Genomic DNA, 22,827 nt, shown 5'->3' on the forward strand with positions numbered 1-22,827 from the left:
TTTAGGACCATGTAATTTGGGGGCAGGGGTGGCCTCAGAGAAGAGCAAAGCTTGTTGGGATGCAAGGGTGGATATCTACACAGTTCTACAACTCACTAGTTCAATGACTGGCTCCTACAAGGGTATGATAATAAATATTTATGCCCCAGCAAATAAAAAATGACTATGTCTGAACTTTGGGAATCAATCCCAGAAGCAGAAACTGAATGAAAAGGTCTTCTATCAACAGCACAGAAACTGGCTCTTTATAAGGAGATTACATGTGATCTGATTCATTGGACTACAGATGATCATATTCCAATGCTTCTGCACTGACAATCAATACACATCTTTGATACAGAATTTCAGCTACTAAAGTAACAATTTAAGAACAAAGCCTGACAAAAAGCAGGCTTCTTTTCTTTGCCGAAATGCACCCATGATCCTGTTGAGGATCACACGTTACTTGACCATCAGTCTGGGGCAAATGAACAATGCCCAGCAAAATGCAATGACTGCTCTTACACAAGCAGGCATGCTCTGCAGGCCGTGAGTCTAGGATGGAAGATGCAAAGGCTCTCCCTTCCAGAGCTCCCGTGAAGTCAGCTGCACTGGTCCGTCTGCGTATCTAAGGACTTCTCCACAGCAGACCTGCCACTGTTGATCACTCTAAGCCGCTCTTTGCATTTCTCCCCCTCCCTTCCAGATTTCTGTCTATGCAAACATGAAAAGATAACTTTCAACAAACAACAATATTACCCGGCATGTTTCTAGAGGTACTATCAGTATCAGACTGCAGACATCTCCGAAGCCCCAACACAACATAATTAAACTTCCAGGAAGCCACTTACCGCGACTCCAGCATGGTAACTCGTTCCACAGGCAATAAGGATCAGACGCCGACACCTCTGGATCTCCTTAATGTGATCCTTCAAACCACCCAGATTCACTAAAATAGAAGTAAAAGTTTGTGTATATAGTTAGTTAGGAAAGAAACATATGAAACAGGCAATCGCTTTTCATGAGTTCCACTGTCAATACAAGAAATTACACTGCCATTTTAAAGACTTCAGATTCCTTTTAGGAAACATAGTTCCTCACAGTTTTGAACAGGTCACAACTTAACAGCCTCCCCCACCAAAACATGTAATTAAGCTTTCTCGCCACCACAAAATCACCCTCAGTTACTGTATTTTTGACATTCCACTTTGTTTAGTGATTTTTTTCCATCCTTCTCTTTGGATTAAAGGTTATCTTAAAGGCAAAACAGACAAAAGATAAACAGATGTGGAAGGCTGGAGTGGGGAGCAGTGGACACAAAGGGGCAAGGAAATGGCTGGCCAGATGCAGGTGCTGCACAGCTCGCCTGGGAGAGGGCACCACCTTGTGAACACCCACCTTGTGGTTATCCGGGTCAAGCACTGAGTGACTAACAGGGTTCCAGACTCGCTCAGTTCAGGGCCTGGCTGAGCAGAAGGTCAAGTCCAGCCTCAAGGATGTCCTCCTCCACCTCTCTCACCTCACCCTATCTACTCTGCCCCCGCTCCCTTCATCTCCCTACCCCTTTTTCTACCCTAATTAATTAAACTATTAAGCCATGGTAGATGTTCTATTTTTTATCTTCTCAATAATTTTATGTTCTCCATTTTAAGTTTAAATAGTAAGAAAGGTCATATTTCTTTTTTTAAAAACAGTAGCAAAGTGGAAAACAAAATAAAACAATAACAAGAAGTGTACTGGCTTCCCAAATTACTTCAAATCCAACCCAAAATCTTTCTTATGACCTTCAAGTCCCTCATAACCTGTCTTTTGCTTAATTCTGACCTAATCTCCTATATAGCCCCTCTACCAGGCCACGCCAGTCAGACTGGCCTTCTGCTGTTCCTACACTAGATAGACCAAGCCTGATTTGCATCTCTGTCAACTTTCCACAGAGCTTGGCCCACACTGCAAAGGTTTAGGAACAAAGGAAATAATAACAGTAAGAGGTTCGGTCAGGGTCATACAAAGGGAAACCATTCTGAAATTGACTCAGGATAAAAGCAGACTTAGAGGGGTTGGCGCTGTAGCACAGCGGGTTAAGCCACTGCCTGCAGCACCGGTGTCCCAAATGGTTCAAGTCCCAGCTGCTCCACTTCTAATGTGCCTGGGAAAGCAGCAAAGGATGGCTTAAGTATTTGGGCCCCTGCAACCACATGGGAGACCTGGATGAAAACCCTGGGTCCCAGCTTCTGCCTGGCCTAGTCCGGGCTGTTGCAGCCATTTGGGGAATGAACAAGGCATGGAAGAATGATCTCTCTTTATATCTCTTCTCTTCTCTCTCTTTCTCTCTCTCTCTCTCTCTCTCTCTCTCTCTCTCTCTCTCTCTGCAACTCTTTCAAATAAATACAACTTTAAGAAAAAAAAAAAAAAAAAGCAGGCTTAGAAGAAGAGAACCCTATATTGCAGATGATGAAATGAAAGGGAAGCAAAATGGTGAGATGAACTAGCCACAGGTTCCCCTAAAATCAGTACTAGAAAATTCCCTGGTGGGCAAGGGGGTTTGGGACAGTTTTGGAAGGAGAGGCCCAAGGTCTGAACCGATGAGCCTTGCAGCGAAGTCTCATTTTGGTAAGTTTGGTCCTAACCACCAGAGAAGGCAAGAATGCCTAATAGATGGGGGAAGGGATGGAGAGAACTCGGGAACAGCACTGAACATATGCAGGTTAGTCTAGCTCCACAAATGACTACCAGTGTGACCTCAACTCATTCAAATCAACAAGAGCTTTGACTGCCTCACTTTAACAACAAAGAAGAGAATGGTTATCCTGTTTTATATACTACTTTTACACACATAATAGATAAAAGTGTTTTTTTAAAACCATGAGTTTTTTAAGGTTTATCTCATCCTCTCCCCCCTCTTACAAAACCTGACCTCGGGGCCGGCGTTGTGGCATAGTAGGTTAAGCCTCTACCTGGGGCACCAGCATCCCATTTGGGTACCAGTTAATGTCCCCACTGCTCTTCTTCTAATCCAGCTCCCTGCTAATGGTCCTGGAAAGCAGTGGAGAATGGCCCAAGTCTTTGGGCCCCTGCACCCATGTGGGGAGACCTGGAAGAAGCTCCTGGCTCCTGACTTCAGATCAGTACAGTTGTGGCCTTTGCAGCCACTGTGACCATATGGTGAGTGAATCACCGGATGGAAGATCTCTCTCTCTCTCTGTAACTCTGGTTCTCAAATAAAAAAATAAATAAATCTTAAAAAAAAAAAAAAAAAAAAAAACCTCGACCTTATTTTCACAAGTAACATAAATGACTTTTACTGCTTACACTGTTCCTGTTGCCCTCCTGGTCCTCGCCTCTCTCCTCGACCCCCACTGCTGTACCCCAAGCAAGACAACATCTGGACAACTGCGCCTCAGTCTCTCCTCCTGGCACACTGGAGACGGGGGCCACTTCACCACAATAAAGCACAGCTACAATCATCACTGGCTCCTAAGGCTTCCATTATCTCACCATTTCTACAAAAGGAGGCACCCCAACCCATGTCAGAATGCAGTCACGGCCACCCACAGTAGTTTCTGTCACCTTCTTTCCCAACACATCCCTTTCATTTCTCTTTAAGTACTAGACAGACATAGCAGACAGATTAGACAACATAATATTCCATATAGAGCTTTCTAATGGTTTTCCTACCACCTCCCCTTATTTAATGCTCCTCTACCCAAATAAGATGCTCCCATCTGTTCTTCGCCAACTGAAATCTTCCAGACCTTTCCAAACCCATACCTACCTACTTCACCAAGTCTTCCCTAAACCCAAAACCCTTCCCTACAGATTCATTCTCTAAAGCTGACAGGAAACTTTAAGCACTTTAACACTGAAATGTGTTCTAGTGCCATTTATAATATTTTACCTTTCTTTGAACAGTCAACGATCTATTCACCCCCCTCTTCTGGATCATTAGAATCCCAACAGCAAGACTGTATCAGAGATAACTTTCCTATAGCCCACTCTTGGTTGAGAGATGGGACTGAGATTGACAGTGTGTGGTCACAAGATGTCCACAAACTCCTGTGACACAAGGTCTAAACAGAATGTCCACAAATACAATTAGTGTCGCACTCTCACCTCCACCTTAAAAATGCAGAAAGATACAGGTTAGCCCACATGGTATCAGCATCCCCCGAAAGACCTGTGGGGAAGTTCACGTCTTTACTTACCCTATAAACGAGAAAGAAAACCTAGGCTGGGCAGATGTACACAAGATTCCCAGCAAGCACGGAGGTCTCATTCTTAGAATCCAGTGCCCAAGACAGTCCCTGCCTGGTATACAGCAGGAGACCAATACAGAAAACTTACCATGTTAACTATTCGAAAGCATACAACACAGTGACACTAAGCACGCTCACAATGCTGTACTACTACCACCATTATGCATCTCCAGGATTTTTAAATCATTTCAAACTGAAATTTTGTACCCACTAAATGCTAGCTTTTCATTTCCCTTTGCCCAGCCCCTGAAAATCACTAATCTATTTAATCGACTTTCTGTACCTATAAATCTGACTATTCTATAAATCTCATAGAAGTGAAATCACACAATGAAGGCTCTTAAAAGATGGTTGGTGGGGCCAGCACTGTGATGCAGTGGGTTAAAACCCCAGCCTGCAGTGCTGGCATCCCATATGGGCACTGGTTCAAGTCCTGGCTGCTCAACTTCCAATCCAGCTCTCTGCTATGACCTTGGAAAGCAGCAGAAGATGGCCCAAGTCCTTGGATCCCTGCACCTGCATGGGAGACCCGGAAGAAGTTCCTGGCTCCTGGCTCCAGATCAGCTCAGCTCTAGCTGTTGTGGTCATCAGGGGAGTGAACCAGTGGATGGAAGACCTCTCTCTCTGGCTCTACCTATGTAACTCCATCTTTCAAATAAATAAAATAAATCTAAAAAAAAAAAGAAGACGACGACAGCTGGCCTCCACTGATAGCTGGCAGCCACAGTTGCTCTACAAAGCTATAAAGGATCAGGTGGATAATGGTATTCCCACAGGAGACTTTGAAGTAATAAAATAACTCATACATACTAACCAGTATAGTCATCAAAGTTGACTCTTCCTCTCATTGTGTTCACCACGGACTCTGGCTGCTCAAAAATTTCCTTCTGCATAAATGAACTGAAGTTGCCTAGAGCAATGGAAATTATATTAATGAAACAAAATTTAACAAACCAGAGAATAAGAAATTTGCATACTACAAAAAGTCTACCTCCAAAATAATCCCAGTAAATTAAAGGAAACAAAAGGCACTTTTATTTTATTTGCAGTTATAGTAAAACAGATAAATAAGACAAGCTCAAGTTCTGGAGTCAGATCTAGGTTTGCACTATAATTCTATCCTTTACTATATATGCTGTGAAATAAAAATAGCAATTACTTCACGGTGTGGACTATGATATGGGTTAATATAGCAATGAACATGACGTTATGCAATACCATTAGCTTTTATTCCAACCACAGTCCCATCAGAAAGAAAGAGAATAAATATCAAAGTCATAAAATTATAATAGTTGGTAGCAGCAAACATGATGGGAAGTGCACTAAGTGTCAAACACTGTTCTACAGGCTTTAATACACAGCCTCTTAATCTTCAAAACAACCTTAAAGACGAAGGTTCCATAATTCCCATTTTATATTAGAAAACTAAAGCATACAGATAATGAGAGAGGAATAAGGAACAAAATACAAACTGTTTATAAATATCTTAAAAATATCATGTACTATTGGGGCCGGTGCCGTGGTGCAGGTTTATCCTCCATCTGTGGCGCTGGCATCCATATGGGTGCCATATGGGTTCCGGTTCGAGTCCTGGCTGCTCTTGTTCCAATCCAGCTCTCTGCTATGGTCTGGGAAAGCAGTAGCAGATGGTTCAAGTCCTTGGGCCCCTGCACCCATGTGGGAAACCCAGAAAAAGCTCCTGGCTCCTGGCTTCAGATCAGCACAGCTCTGGCCACTGCGGCTATTTTGGGGAGTGAATCAACAGAAGGAAGACCTTTCTCTCTGTCTCTCCCTCTCATTGTCTGTAACTCTACCTCTCAAATAAATAAAATCTTTAAAAAATATATCATGTACTATAAAACAGGGGATCTCATTTTTTATAATGTCAGAAATAAACAACCATGAATTACTTTGAGATTTGAGTCCCAGCTGCCCCACTTCTGATCCTGCTCTCTGCTATGATCTGGGAAAGCAGTAGGAGATGGCCCAAGTGCTTGGGGCCCTGTACCTGAGTGGGAGACCCAGAAAACTTTCCCGGCTCCAGACTGGCCCAGCTCTGGCCGCTGTGGCCATTTGGGGAGTGAACCAGCAGATGGAAGAACTCTCTCTCCCCCTTTTTCTCTCTCTAACTCTGCCTTTAAATTAAATAAATAGATCTTAAAAAAAAAAAAAATTATCCCTTATCTGGGGTTGTCTCCTCACTAATCATGTGGAAGACTGCCCTCAGCACCATAATTAGACTCACTAGCGCAGGAAGTAGAATGGCTCCCTTCCTTTAAGTCAGGGGTGGAGGACTTTTTTCTGCCAAGGGCCATTTTGATATTTATAACATCATTTACAGGCCATGCCATTTATCACCTTAAAAACTAGCCTGCTATATAGATTTATTAAATTTCAGGTCCCACCTTGTGGTTGCCTGGGCAGGGCCATACCTAATGCAGCCTGCATGGGCTGGATGTTCTCCAGCCCTAAAAAAGGACACTAAGCTGTAACATGACAAAAACATTCACCCTTCATGATCTGCTGGAGTTCCATCTGCAGGGTTTGCACAGCTCGTCCAGGGTGATCTCCTGCAGTCCGTTTAATTCGATGGATAGAAAGACGGCCATCCACCACTGCTGCGACATCATCATCTTCTAGAAAGATGACGCGGTTGGTATGTTCTATGACAGCACTACAAAATATTCAAGGATATATTACCATAAATAATCAAGGATCACTGTTAAAAATTAAACTATCATTAGAAGACAAGGACCAAATTTAAATGCAAACTCCATCATGCTGCAGTATCCTGCAGATGACTTTCTGGTCATCAATGCCAGCCCCTTCAGAGAGAAGGGGGAGGTAGTCACTGCAAACAATAAAGGAAAAGATCTCTGTGCAGTGAGCTAAACCAAATCAGGTTAGATCAGAAAGCATAGCATTCCCTTCTCATTCCATCCATCACCAAATCCTAACATTTCACATACTAAACATTTCTCAAAGCTTCTCTCCATGTCCACCATCACAAACCAGTTCAAGCTGCCGTCAGCTCTTTGGCTGGACTACTGCAGAACCGAACATGTCCACCACCTTCTCTCCTACCTCCCTCTATCCATTCTCCATTTCTACCAAAATGGTTATCAAAAGGCAACTCCAATCAAAATTTCTCCCTCACCCAGCATGCCATTTGACAGCTTCCCTTTGGCTCTAAGGAAAATGATCAAATGCCTTATCCTGACCTCTATCTCTGTTCCAATCTCCCTATCCAAACCTCCTATTTTCTCCAAACACTCATAGGCTAACCACTGAGAACAAATGTTCTTCCCTCCACTACTTCATAGTTCCTAAACTCCCCTTAAAGACATTTATCCACAAGAAGGTAAATCACGCTGTTGTAAGTGTTCTGTAGCTCTTGTCACAGCTGGAATTCTACACTTATATGGTTACTGTTTCTAACTTGTCTCCTTCATTAAAGAAGAGCTCATTGAGGGCAAGCAGTATTTTTATTTTCTCACCACAGTCCCCTGAGTTAGCTAATGGCTTTGCTCAGTGTTCAATGTGAATACATGAATGAATGAAAGATGGGTGCTGTTTTTCTGCAACTCCCAGTTTATTTAAGCATAACTGTCAGCTCTGTAACAAATCTACTTTATGCCAGCAATGACCCATCTGAGCACTGACTACACATCTTATCTCTCCACAGAAATTGAAAATAGAGAAGCTTATTTGCTTGCTGAGAAATAACATTCCCTGAAATCCAAACGGCATCATCTTCTCATTTGGATTACTTTCTCTTATTTACTCAAATATTTGTTGGCAATTTGAGTGGACCCATTTTACCCTCATTCCTATTAGCATCTCATTTATACATGCATCTAAAAATCTGTTGCATTTTCTCTCAAAAATGTCTTAACCTAATACTATTCTTTTATAAAAGTGATTATGCTACAATTAATGATAAATGTAAAACATATAAGTATTCACATTAGAGTATAATTCTAATGTTTTAGCAACAACAATAATGCCCCCCTTATCTGCAGAGGTTCTGTTCCAAGACCCCTGGTAGATAGTAACTGGACAGTAAAAATACTACAGACACTACTTTTTTCCTGTATGTGCCTAGGAAAAAGTTTGATAATTAGGCATGGTAAGAGATCACAACTAGTAATAAAATACAACAATTTAATATAATAAAACTGATTCATAACAAATTCATTTCCAAATCTTTTTAAAATTTATTTTTTAATTGACATATAATAAGTATACATATTTATGAAGTACAGTGTGATATTCAAAACATGTATACAATGTGTAATGATCAAATCAGGGTAATTATTATTTCCATTTCCTTAAGTATTTGTCATTTCTTTGTGTTGAGAGCCTCCAACCCCTATCTTTTTGTTCTTTATGAAACATAATTCTAAGTTATTGTTATCTATAGTTGCCCTGCTGTACTGTAGAACATCAGGACTTTTTCTTCCAACTTGACTGTATTTTGGTATACATTACCTACCCTCTCTATCCTCCTATCCTTCTCAGCTTCTACTAGAATGTGTGACTTATTCCTAGAACTTTCCATTTAATATTGTCAGACCTTGGCTGACTACAGGCAACTAACACTGCAGAAAGCCACACCGCGGAGAGGGAGACGACTCAACACTGTAACTCGCAGGATGTTAAAACCTACTCTGCAGTTGAAATCTCTCTCCCTACAAACCTGGTGAGGCTTCTGAAAGGAGGAAAAAAATATTAAGAGCCCTAATGTAAATACACTGAAACTGGAAGGATCTCAAGGAATATATGTTCTTGTGACCTACGTGGTTTAAAGTAAGAGAAAAAGTGATCTTCTAGCTCAACTCCAAAAAGGTCACCTGCATTTGCTTAATTTAGAAAGTTCTATTACACAGCACGACTAGATTCACAAAGATGACTTCTTGGCCCCTATACATGAAAAGTTTTACAAAACATTCTCTTTGAATCAACTAAGGAAGCTTACCTTGCATCAGAAGCAAAGTAATATTCCACTGCTTTTTCTTCAACAGGGAAAAGGCAAGTTGTGCTGTCCACACGAGAGAGATTGCAGCTCCCCTTCTTGTCTTTGCCTAGAGCATCCAGTTGACATGAATCAGCAAATGCAGAAGATCATGAATACAGAAATATACGTAACTTTATAAAACCAACAAAAAACCATAGCAACACAAAATAGTTTCAGCAACTTTAAAATGCCAGGTAAATCACTTTATTTCCATGCAATAAGCCAATAAAAACAGACAGAAAAAGTAGAGTGAAACAGCAACTATCATGAGTGCATGGCAGATAATAGTGCTATATTATTAACTTTTTTTCATTAAAAACTTCTCTATGTAATATTTATTTGCCAGGTAAAAATAAACTATTTTGTGAATATTATTTTTTATCTGAAAGTATGTATAGACTAGTCTGATTTTTTTAATTTTTTTAAAAAAGATTTATTTATTTGAAAGGCAGAGTGATAGAGTGAGAAAAAGAAGGAAACAGAGAGAAATATTGCTGGTTCATTCCCTGAATGGTCACAACAGCCAAAGCTGAAGCCAGGAGCCAGGAACTCCATCTGAGTCTCCCATTAGGGCAATGGGGCCCAGATACTTGAGTCTTCATCCACTGCCTTCCCAGGTGCCTTAGCGGTAAGCTGGGTGGGAAGCACAGCAGCCGGACTTGACCCGAAAAGCAATGTCTTAACCCACTGCACTACAAAATGCTGGCTCCATACAGACTATCTTAATTTAACTTTATACAAAACTTGATGGACTAACCCATGTAAGTTAGTGTACCTATAGTTATCACCAAAAAAAAAAAAAAAAAAAAAACCATTTAAAATATCAAAATTGTGCAAGGAAAAATAAAATAGATTAATGGCAAATTGATCATCTCCTAAAAAAAAATCTCTAGATTTTAACAGCAAATCAGCATAACAAAGGAAGTTGTACTCTTCACTAATTCTGACTTAAAGACAAAGATACATAATACATTCTACCTGGTATATCATATGTGGCACTAATAGCTAGAGACAAGGATTACTATAAAACAGGAGTATCTGCTTACTGAAAATTAGGTTTTCTTATATTTCTTTTAAGCTAGAATTAAGGTCACTCCTTTTGCAATAATTTTTTTTTAAAGATTTATTTATTTATTCGAAAGTCAGAGTTACACAGACAGAGAGAGAGAGAGAGAGAGAGAGAGAGAGAGGTCTTCCATCCGATGGCTCACTCCCCAGTTGGCCACAACGGCTGGTACTGCGCCGATCAGAAGCAAGGAGCCAGGAGCTTCTTCTGGGTCTCCCATGCGGTTCCAGGGGCCCAAGGACTTGGGCCATCCTCTACTGCTTTCCCAGGCAACAGCAGAGAGCTGGATCGGAAGTGGAGCAGCTGGGACTAGAACCGGCGCCCATAAGGGATGCTGGTGCTTCAGGCCAGGGGGTTAGCCCGCTGCACCACAACGCCGGCCCCCTTTTTTTTTAATTTTAGCATTTCAAAATCCTGGTATCTCTAGTTAATAATTATCAAGTCACTGATGAATAATTTTTTCTTTTTGCTCAATCACAACTAAAATCAAACCTGGAAAGCATACTGAATTATGTCAAATTAGTCAAATATAGAAAAAAATCGATTAGCTGAAATCTATATAAATGTCCCAGAGACAAAAAAGCATTTTTCTCTAAGGCCAGGATACAGCAGTTCTTACAGACACAATAGTCAGAGAATATTATAAATCTATTTACAAAAATTCTATACTGTATCTATCCTCTAAAATGCATATGTAGGTCTTGGTAACAATTATTCTTAAAAATGTACATCCAAAGTTCTCCACCATTTGTGATTATCTGATATATTTTGGACATGAAAACAAAATAGCTCTTCCCATCCAAAAACAGTAGTGAAGATTCTGAACTTTAAAAAGTAACTGTAAGATGACACCTCCAAAAAGGTGACACTCCAGAAAAAATCACAGATCAGTGTTTGCTTGGGCTAGGAATAGAACAAGGAAAAGACTACAAAGGGAAGCTTGAGGGAACTTTCTTAGGAATGGAATTGTTGGGTATCTTGGTAGTGAGAGTGCTTATACACCCATTTTTGTTTGACAAACTCATGAAAACTGAAAAACTGGCAAAGAGTAAATTTGGGGAATGGGTATTTGGCTTAGCAGTTGAGACACTGGTCAGGACATCTGTGTCCCACATCAGAGTCTAGGGGTTCAATATCCAGCTCTGCTCCTGAATCTACCTTCCTACCAAGGCAGACTCTGGGAGGTAGAGGTGATGACTCAGATAACTGAGTGCTGCCACCCACGTGAGAGGCCTGAGTTGAGTTCATGGCTCCTAGCTTCAGCTCCAGCCACAGGTCACTGCAGGCATCTGGGAAAGTGAACCAACAGATGGGACCCTTCCCTTTCTCTCTCAGCCTCTCTTTCTGCCTCTCAGAATAAATAAATAAATTTTGTTAGTGTATCAAAAAAAGGGGGGGGGAACTAAAAATAGGTAAAAGCACCTATATTTTTAAAATAAATAGAACTAGCTTTTGTCATAAAATGTCCTAATTGGGTTTAGTTTCATTCCAAATAATTGATAATTTTATTCTTCAAGTAACAAAATATATTTAATTAAAATATTTAAAAGATTTTGAGGTATCACTGCTATTTAAATGAACACCATTACCTGACACTAGTACAATCTACAAAATATTATCCTAGGCCGGCTCCGCAGCTCACTAGGCTAATCCTCTGCCTGCAGGGCCGGCACCCCGGGTTCTAGTCCCAGTCGGGGCGCCAGATTCTGTCCCAGTTGCCCCTCTTCCAGTCCAGCTCTCTGCTGTGGCCCGGGAGTGCAGTGGATGATGGCTCAAGTGCTTGGGCCCTGCACCTGCACGGGAGACAGGAGGAAGCACCTGGCTCCTGGCTTCGGAGAGGTGCAATATGCCAACCGTAGCAGCCATTTAGGGGGTGAACCAACAGAAGGAAGACCTGTCTCTCTCACTGTCTAACTCTGCCTGTCAAAAATAAATAAATAAATAAAATATTATCCTATGTATAGACTATCTCATTTGACTTGACCTGAGTGGAACACAGGTGAACAGCCCTGTCCCACAGACAACAGACTTCATTTTGTCAGTGGCCACATCTAGAGCACATAGAAGCTTGAAAGTCCAGAGTTCTCTCCTTTACAGCGCATCTTCAGTAACAGACTATTTCTTCTAAGGAAACTTCACTGAGCTACACATTACCTACACAGTAATAGCTATAAAATTGAGGACTCAAACACAGTGCTTCATCTCCAAAAGCTCTAACTCACACTGACAATTTTTCCTCCAACTTCATAAGGTCTTAGTCAATGTTTTTCCATTATTTCTAAAAGTAGCCCAAGACAACATAAACGTAATGTCAAAGATAATTTGAGCAGAATTATTAATAAAATATAATATATATTTTAAAAGATTTATTTGTTTATTTGAAAGTCAGAATTACAGAGTATAATAAATATATATAAATATATAATAATATATTACATATAATATATAATATGAGCAGAATTGTTAACAAAATCTGGAACTCTGAACATAAAGTCTATGTTCTCACTGAGGATGAGTTTTGAAAAGAGGAGATGGGATAAGAAGAAATTCTCACCTCTTAGGATTGAAGGTTGTTTACAGAAATAACTTTCTGCTCTGGATAAAATGGTGAAAGCAGTCACCATCCAAAGATAGATAGGCTTAAAGCACTTTGCTGAACATTTTTCAAGAAACCAAGAATTACATATTTATAATATGGTTTTCAACTTCATGAGCCTATTACTCCCTATCTTTCAGGTAGAAAGCTTTTAGTAATAAGTAAAAAGAGTACACAGTTGTGGGTTTTTTTTTTTCTATGTAATTATATCAATAAAACGATCTAGAAATTGTGTAGTTGAAAGTCCTATTAAAAAAGAAACTTCAAAAATGAACAAAAACACAGATTCCAAATTCAAATAAAGCCAATGAAGATATTACGTGTCATGTGTAAAATAAAATATCATGCATAAAGACTACTTAAACATTTTTCAGTTAAAAGTTAACCTAAATTATTCAAATAATTAGCATTTAGTTCAATCTACAATAACCTAGCATACAATGCTTTTTTGCTAATCTAAGCATGTATCCTACATGATTTTAAAACAAAGAAAAACAAACTTTACAATTTCAACTATTTTCTCAAATCTGAGATTTTAATGAAACAAATTATTAAAAGCAGTTTTCTAAATGGCAAAAGCAGACAGACAAAATATACTCTGCAAATTAGAAAAATAATGTGAAAATATATTTCCCCATAAAATAAGCATATTTTTAGAGGCCCAGCACATTCATTCACTCCAAGAACAAAGAATTAGTAACAAACAAAAGAGGCTAAAATTCCTCCCCACCCATGCACAGTGCATTTCCCACCTCTTTCTCCCTGTGATCCCCACCGTGTGTATTTTGATCCAATCTGAGTCCTAGCTAAAGATATACAACAGAAAAAAATTCTACTTGTCAGAGAACTCACAAAAACAAATCTTCCCATGTCCAGACAGAACTATATATGCACGAGGATCTGACCAAAGGGGCATTTATTCCAACATAAGGGAAATCATTCTTTCTATTTACTGCACTCAAGTTGTACATTCTCCCCATGGCATGATGTAGCAGTCGTTTTACCTGTTCTGTACAGTATTGGAATGTGATCAGTAGAAAGTTTATGTTCACTCCGTACACCAATCAGCAGAGGGCTACCTCGCCTGTAAATGCAAGATCAATCAAAATTAAACCATTTTAATAATGGTTAATTTTTAACCTTTATTTAATTAAAATAATTATTCTAATAAATAATGTACTAACAATATAAAATTTAAATTTAATGAGCCAATTCTATTCAAATAACGTTTAAATTTTCCCTCCAGGGATGGCTACTGTGGTACAACAGGTTAAGGCTTCCAAATCCATATAGGACTCCCAAATCCCATATTGGGGTGCTTGTTTAAGTCCCAGCTAATCTGCTTCTGATCCAGCTTCCTACAAGGCAGCAGAGATGCTTGGCCCCCTGCCAACTACATGGGAGACCCAACTAGAAGTCTGGGACTTTGTCCTGGCTTAGCTCTGGTTGTTGTGGGTATTTGGGGAGTAAACTAACACCCAATTTAAAAGTCACCACTGTCCATGCAACCAAGGTTACTCAATAAATACGCTTAGTAGGTAGAGGACAGAATTAGAAAAAATGCTTAGTATCAATATCTTCTCTGTCTCTCTCTCTGTGTCTCTGTTTTGCGCTTTCAACTAGATAAAAATCAATAAACATTAAAAAAAAAAAACCTCTTAAAATTCTTCCTCCTAATTCAACTTCAGATACACAAAAGAACTGTACTCAGAAACTAAGACCCATAGGCCAGGCTATCTATTTTTGTGAATTAACTTTTTTATCATTATTATTTCTTTTACTCAACAAATTAAAATTGTATCAAATAATGTTTTATTGAAATACACCAGGCTCATTTTTTTACATATGTTCTACAGTTGCTTTTACACTGTAACAGGAAAGTTGAGAAGTCACTAGAGAGGCTAAATGGCCCAGAAAGCCTAAAATATTTATTATCTAACCCATATCAGAAAAACTTTGCCAATCCCTGTTCTATACCAATGCATTTAAAATTTTTTTCCCTTTTAATACCAAATGGATACTCTTAATTGCACACAGAATATCAATGTGTGAATGTTTAACAACTTGGCCTCTGTCAGTTATCTTTAGCTTTATGGTATCTCTCTTTTACCAGATCTTAAGGAGCCTCACCACTCTTCAAAGTACTTCATAATCAGGCCTAGATACCCAAGCAAAAGTAGTGATGCTACAATTATCTAGGAATCTGCCCACAGTAAGTTCCCAAAAAACAGAAAGATAATGTTTGGGGCCTGAAATTAGAAAATATCCAATAAGCAAATTCACAAAAAATGTCGATCCCTACCAGAGACAAAAGGCCAATTATAAATGCCAAAATGGACTTGTTTTATTCAGGGATTCTGTTAAATGGAAGAGTGCTAAATCCATAGACGAGAAAGGGCAGACCATTTACAGAAAAGGGTCATGTACAGTATACAGAGAATAAACGTGTAGCTCAAATATTTCAAAAAATGTGTTAAGTATTAGTCATTATTAGATTTATATGTACCTTGTGCCAACTGCTTGTCCAGGAAAATGAACGCTTTTAAACACAAGCGCAAAAGCACCTTCCTATGGAGAGAAAAAAAATGCATTACCAATATTTATTATAATCAATTATCAAATGTGAAACGTCAAAAACATACTTGCCTCAGCAAAGAAACTTTTTGCTCACACAGTGCTCTTTTGCATTACTTTCTTAACAGGTGTAAATTTTAGGTAGACACTCCTGAGCTTTGGTATAAACAGGATTCAATTTTTTAAACCAAGCCCACTCTCAAAATACAAGTATGTTCAACAGATAATAGCTACAAAAACAGACCACTTTCTTTAAAGCTTATTTATTTTTATTTATTTGAAAAGAAGAGTGAGAGAGAAATCTTCTATCTGCTAGCCAGGATCCTGGAACTCTATCCAACTCTCTCGCATGGGTGGTAGAGGTTCAAGTACTTGAGCTGCCTCTCAAAATATGCATTAACAGGAAGGTAGATCAGAAACAAAGTACCCAATATGGGATGCCGGCATCCCAAGGGGTGGCTTAACTCACTCTGCCACAACACCCACTCTCAACCATCTAATTTGTCACTATGTACATGTTACCATGATTTCTCAGCAGACTTTTTTTTTTTTTTTAATTTTGACAGGTAGAGTTACAGAGAGAGAGAAAGAGAGAGAGAGAAAGGTCTTCCTTCCATGATTCACCACCCAAATGGCCGCTACGGCTGGCACTGCGCCAATCCAAAGCCAGGAGCCAGGTGCTTCCTTGTGGTCTCCCATGCAGGTGCAGGGGCCCAAGCACTTGGGCCATCCTCCACTGCTCTCCCAGGCCACAGCAGAGAGCTGGACTGGAAGAGGAGCAACTGGGACCAGAACCCAGAGCCCATATGGGATGCCGGCACCACAAGCAGAGGATTAACCAAGTGAGCCACGGTATCAGCCCCAGCAGACATCTCTTAGACTATGAACTAGTTACGGTTGAACAGAATTAGAAAGGATCCCAAGCTCAATATCTAAAATTCATTCTGTGCCCTTGTAGTTATATTCCATTTATATTATATATTCCATTGTTATACTCCATTCTTTTTGACCTTGACATCAGAAATATAACTATACAAAACCATAGTCATGCATACCATACCACCCCATCAACCCAACCTCTTAGAGGACAAGGCCTAAGGAAATCAAGAATGGGTATAGAAAGAAAACAAGTTAAGAAAGGAAGACACAAACTGGATTACAAAATGAAGAGAACAGAAAACCAAGTAGAAACTAGACAATGCTTGGAAGGCACACTACTCTGATGTGGCTAAAGAGAAGGCACTGGCCTTTACATTCCGCAGCTCCCTACCTCCTTCTGCTGCAGCCATCATAAGACTGGGGTGCATATGGGAGTTGAGGGTTATACCTTAGTAGGAAAGTAAAGAGCTTTTAAATGGAAAAATTGTGGGGCTAGCATCATGGTACAGCAGGTTACACTGCCACTTGAGATGGCCGCATCCCATATCAGAGTGCCTAGCTTGAGTCCCAGCTGCTCCACTTCTAATACAGCTTCCTACTGATGCATCAGATCATCAACAGAGGGAGGCAACAGATGAGGGCTCAAGTACTTGGGCTCCTGTCGCCCATGTGAGAGACCCAGATGGAGTCCCAGGTCCTGGCTTTGGCCTGGCCCAGCCCTGGCTGCTGAAGGGATTTGGGGATCAAACTAACAGATGGAAGATCTCTCTCTCCCTCTCTGTTACTCCGTCTTCCAAGTAAAATAAATAAACATTACAAAAAAATAATGGGAAAACTAGTGTTATGAGTGGAGGTGGGAACAGACATCACTATGAACTTAGAATTTTGTGGATCTTTAATGTCTTCAATCTTTAATTCTGGCAACTGAGATAGGATGAGAAAATTGTTTTTCTCTTGGGATGGAAAATACTTTTCTGTACAAATACTTTTCTTAGCCAAGGAGGAGTCACCAAAAGGAAAAATAAGGAGTAGATTAGGCTGGTTCAGAGACATGCAGGTATTATACCAGAGTTTTTAGATAAACCTCAATTTTGGATTAGTTTTTGTTCCCATGACACTAAATTACAGTGAAATAAGTAGAATTTTAAGTGCACGTGGGTGAATAAGTTACATAATCATTATTAAAGGTGAACAGTTACATATATGGAAAAGAAAAGCTAAAAATACTCAGGAAATTAGCACAGCTCCTGCTTATGAAACTTAATTTCAATAAAAATTTCTTATAATTAGCATTGCCATGATTATGTTTTAAAATGTAGTTTAATACCAGTTGTTGGATAACTCTCTCCACCAAGGTAGTAAAACTGATATCTTGACTTTCCCGATTGTCATACATATACTTAACAAGCTTGGCAATTGTCTCTGTGTCTGTTTCAGATTCAAAATCATAGCCTTTGCTCTCCTGTAAGTAAAAGAAAAAAAATGGCACACTTAAGGAGATATTCATGCTATTCAAATATATCCCACAAAACCTTTTCCCTCAAAACTCTCATTAATTTCTAATATTTTTTGAACATCATATCCCATTATCCATTGTCTATAACTAAGAACACCATCTGATTATAGTAAAACCAAAAGTATGGTATTCTATGAAATGAAACATTCACTTAAATATAATTTGGGGCTGGCATTGTGGCACAGAAGGTTAAACTACTGCCTACAACCATATTAGTGCTTCTTTAAGAGCCAGCTGCTCCATAGCCAATCCAGCTCCCTGCCAATGTACCTGCAAAAGCAGTGGAAGATGACCCAAGTACTTGGGCCTCTGCCACCCATGTGGAAGCCCTGAATGTAGTTAAGCTCCTGGCTTCAGCCTGGCCCAGTCTCAGCTATTGCAGCCATTTGGGGAATGAACCAGTGGATAGAATCTCTCTCTCTCTCTAACTAAAAACCTTACATAAATCTATATATGCCACATATGAATAAACTTTAAATAATAACACACAAAATACTAATACAATGAATATAATGATTTGCTTTGATAATAATACTTCAGTATCCAATAAAATATCCATTAACTGTGTGTGCCTTTTTAAATTCAGTTAAAATTAAATAATATCAGAGCTGGCATTGTGGCGTAGCAAGTAAACATGCTACCACCTGCAGTGCCGGCATCCCTTATGGGCACTGGTTCGAGTCCTGAAATCCAGCTCTCTGCTATGGCCTGGGAAAGCAGTAGAAGATGGCCTAAGTCCTTGGGCCCCTGTACCCGCGTGGGAGACCCAGAAGAGTTCCTGGCTCCTGGCTTTGGATCAGCGCAGCTCTGGCCATTGTGGCCAACTGGGGAGTGAACCAGTAGATGGAAGACCTACCTCTCTCTCTCTCTCTCTCTCTCTCTCTCCTCTCTGTATAACTCTGACTTTCAAATAAATAAATCTTTAAAAAATTTTAAATAATTTCGTCCCTCAGTCATATTAATTCAACTGTCCCTGTGGCAATGGCGACTTGCACTGAACAGCAGACAAGCAGAATGTTTCCATCACTGCACGAGGGTCAACTGCAACAGCCTGAGGTGCACTCACTAAGATCACCAGTTCCCCCTATACAGTGTACAGCTACACAGAGCCTTCACTTACTCCATCCTGACTCTTCTTACATGTCCTAGAAGCTGACAACTGACAAACAGGATCATTAACAACATAAATGATGTCTCCCCAAATTCCTATTTTATTTGGTCTTTTGGTCACCAGTAATTTAATAAAATCAAGTAATGATCTCCTGGGGCCAGCTGGCGCTGTGGCGTGGTGGGTAAAGCCGCTGCCTGCACTGCCGGCATCCCATATAGAGTCCTGGCTGAGCCACTTCTGATCCAGCTCTCTGCTATGGCCTGGGAAAGCCGTGGAAGATGGCCCAAGTCTTTGGGCCCCTGTACCCGCCTGGGAGACCTGGAAGAAGTTCCCGGCTCCAGGCTTTGGATCAGCCCAGCTCCAACCATTGCAGCCACTGGGGAGTGAATATCATGGGATGCAAGACATCTCTCTCACTCTCTCTGTCTCTCCTTTCTGTATAACTCTGCCTTTCAAATAAATAAATAAATCTTTAAAGAAAAAAAAAGTAATGATCTCCTTTCCATACGAAAAAGAAGTATCCTATGTTAATAAAGAGAAGTCCAATATACCACTCTCCTCTCAGAACTGCTTAGGAATTCCCTCATCATAATTACATGGTGCTACACATCCCAGCAAAAGGCCTCAGCACATCAGAAGTATCCCCAAGGACCAATGTCTTGAGGTCACTTTACTTACCAAAAACTTTTTCAAGTCTTTGTAGTTAGTGATGATTCCATTGTGAATAACAATAAATTCTAAATGAGATAAAAGTATGGATGACAAAAAATTAGAAGTCTGATAGATGCTGTAAATTGTTACTATTGTGAACAGGTTTTTCTCAGGTGAAAATAATATGCAACATGCTAAACACTTCCAGGTATAATTAAGCATCAAGTATTTCTCATGAGGTTTTTAGCAACAAGTAGAGCAGCAGTATTGTTTATGCAGCTTAGCAGAAGCAAACAGTTCTAGGGAAGTGCAAACTGGGAGGAAACACAATAAAATCACAGCCTAGAGACACCAATTCCAGCTGTGGTTAAACCACCAACCCAATGGTACCCGATGCAGGGAGCATCTTTACAGGGCCTGAGTCCTCTTCGGCAAAATGAAAGAGCTAAAATAAATAGCTACTAACCTCATTTCTCTATTCACTCATTCCTGAGTATCAGTCTAAAGAGAGGCCTGTCAAACTGTAACAGTGATCCTCAGGTGCACTAAATGAATTTAAGAACTAAAATGGGAGCCAGCGTGGTGGCGCAGTGGGTTAAGCAGCTGCCTGTAACACTGGCATCCCATATGGGTGCTGGTTAGTGTTCCAGCTGCTCCACTTCCGCCCAGCTCCCTGCTAATGCCTGGAAAATGAAGAATATGGCCCAAGTACTTGGGCCCCTGCCATCCACATAGGAGAACCAGATGAAGCTGCTCACTTCAGCCTCGTCCAGCCCTGGCCATTGCAGTCATTTCTCTCTCTCTCCCCTCGTCCACCACTACTGTCTGTAACTCTGACTTTCAAATAAACAAACAGATATTTAAAAAATAAATAAATAAACTGAAGGCATTTACTAAGAAAAAACCACAGCTATTCAATGTACAAATTCCCTTGCTTGAGGTCCACATAATTCCTAAAATGTCACATAAATGAATGTTAAAATATAATTCCGGCATTATGGCATGCTTCGCTAGGCATCCACCTGTGACACTGGCATCCCATATGGACACTGGTTTGTGTCCCAGCTGCTCCACTTCCAAACTAGCTCCCTGCTTGTGCATCTGGGAAAGCAGTGGAGGATGGCCCAAGTGCATGGCCCCCGCCATCCATGCAGGAGACCCAGACAAAGCTCTTGGCTTTCACTGGCAGCCACTTGAGGAATGTACCAGAAGATGTAAGATCTTTCTGTCTCTCTCTCTGTAACTCTGACATACATAAATACATAAATCTACTATATGTAATTCCAATAGCAAATGAATAAGATCTTGGGAATAATTTTCATCTTTTATAATTAAATTCCTTTGAAAAAATGCAAAAATTGGATAATCAAGAGTTAATAATGCTATTATTTGCAGTCAACAATGGTATATACAAAACTACCAATGTGAGTTGCTTTAAGGCTCAGTTAACTCATGAGAAAAATTATTACTAAATGAAATTTTACATTAAATTATCAAAATGTTTTTACTTAGAGACCTGCATAGCAGGTTAAGCCACTGCCTGAAATGCCAGCACCCCATATGGGTACAGTTTGAGCTCTGACTGATCCACTTTCAATCCAGTTCCCCGTTGATGTGCCTGGGAAAGCAGTGGAAGATGGCTCAAATGCTTGGGCCCCTGCACCCATGCAAGAGATACGGACAGAGTTCCAGGCTTCTTGCTTAAGCCTGGGCAAGCCCCAGCCACTAAAGTCATTTAGGGAGTGAATCAGTGGATGGAAGCACTCTCGCTCTCGCTCTCTCTCTGTGTCACTTTGCCTTTCAAATAAATAAATAAATCTTTAAAAAATATCAAAAGGGGGGACAGCTTAGTGGTGAAGCTGCTGTCTATAGTGCCAGCATTCCACATGGATGCCAGTTTGAGAACCTGGCTGCTCCACTTCCAATCTAGCTCTCTGCTACGGCCTGGGAAAGCAGTAGAAGATGGTCCAAGTGCTTAAGCCCCTGTACCCATGTGGGAAGCCTGGAAGAAGCTTCTGGCTCCTGGCTTCAGATTGGCCAGCTCGACATTGTGGACATTTGGGGAGTGAACCAGCGGATGGAAGATCTCTCTCTCTGCCTCTGCCTGTTAACTCTGCCTTTCAAGTAAATAAATAAATCTCTAAAACAAAAAATCAAAAAGGGAGTATACCCACATTATACATATATGCATATTCAAACATATGTATTTGCTTATTTTTTAAAAAAATTTATTTATTTATTTGAAAGTCAGAGTAACACAGAGAGAGGAGAGGCACAGAGAGACAGAGAGAGGTCTTCCATCCAATAGTTCACTCCCCAACTGGCCGTAACAGCTGAAGCTGTGCTGATCTGAAGCTAGGAGCCAGGAGCTTCTTCCAGGTCTCCCACGTGGGTGCAGGGACTTGGGCCATCTTTTACTGCTTTCCCAGGCCATAGCAGAGAGCTGGATCAGAAGCAGAGCAGCCAGGTCTCGAACTGGCGCCCATATGGGATGCAGGCGCTTTAGGCCAGGGCGTTAACCCACTGCACCACAGCGCCAGCCCCATTTATTTTTAAAGTTAATTTATTTCTATTTATTCCAAAGATAGACAAAGAGAGGCAGAAAAAGACTTTCCATCCACTAGTAGACTTCTTCATGTGCCCACACCAGGGGCAGGAGTTGTGGCATAGCAGGTTAAGCTGCTGCTTAAGACGCCTACATCACGTATCAGAGTGCCAGTTCAAGTCCCGGCTGCTCCACTTCTGATCCAGCTCCCTGCTAATGTGCCAGGGAAGCAGCAGATGATAGTTCAAGTACTTGAGTTCTTGCTTCCTATCTAGGAGACCAAAATGGAGTTCCTGGCTTCTGGCTTCAATCTGGCCTAGCCCCAGCTATTACAGACATTTGGGGAGTAACCAACAAATGGAAGATTGCTCCCTGTCATCCTGGCTTTCAAATAATAAATAAATAAGTCTTTTTTAAAAAATGCCCACAATATTCAGGGCTAGGCCAGCTGAAGTCAGGAGCCCAAAACTCAACATGGGCTTCCCACGTGGGTGGCTGGGACCCAGCTGCTAGAGCCATCACCTGCTACCTCAAGGAAGCAGGAATTGGAAGCAGGACCAGGACTCAAATCCAGATACTACGATATGAGATGCAGGGTCTTAGCCACTGCACCAAATACTCGCCCCATTTGCTTGTGGAA

General features: G+C 40.5%; 1 protein-coding gene across 1 annotated transcript in view; it reads right to left on the minus strand.

Moving 5' to 3' along the window:
- GFPT1 (glutamine--fructose-6-phosphate transaminase 1) overlaps positions 1-22,827 on the minus strand; it is a 71,764-nt gene that overhangs the window by 24,864 nt on the left and 24,073 nt on the right. The window contains exons 5-12 of the mRNA XM_062209571.1: positions 19,670-19,728; positions 17,692-17,826; positions 15,418-15,479; positions 13,916-13,995; positions 9,211-9,316; positions 6,743-6,906; positions 5,047-5,142; positions 831-928 (exon numbers count right to left, since the gene is read on the minus strand). Of these exons, the coding sequence (XP_062065555.1) occupies positions 831-928; positions 5,047-5,142; positions 6,743-6,906; positions 9,211-9,316; positions 13,916-13,995; positions 15,418-15,479; positions 17,692-17,826; positions 19,670-19,728 (800 nt within the window). The remainder of the gene's footprint in view (positions 1-830; positions 929-5,046; positions 5,143-6,742; positions 6,907-9,210; positions 9,317-13,915; positions 13,996-15,417; positions 15,480-17,691; positions 17,827-19,669; positions 19,729-22,827) is intronic.

Source organism: Lepus europaeus, chromosome 13 (assembly GCF_033115175.1).
Source record: "Lepus europaeus isolate LE1 chromosome 13, mLepTim1.pri, whole genome shotgun sequence".
In the NCBI taxonomy this organism is placed as follows: Eukaryota; Metazoa; Chordata; class Mammalia; order Lagomorpha; family Leporidae; genus Lepus; species Lepus europaeus.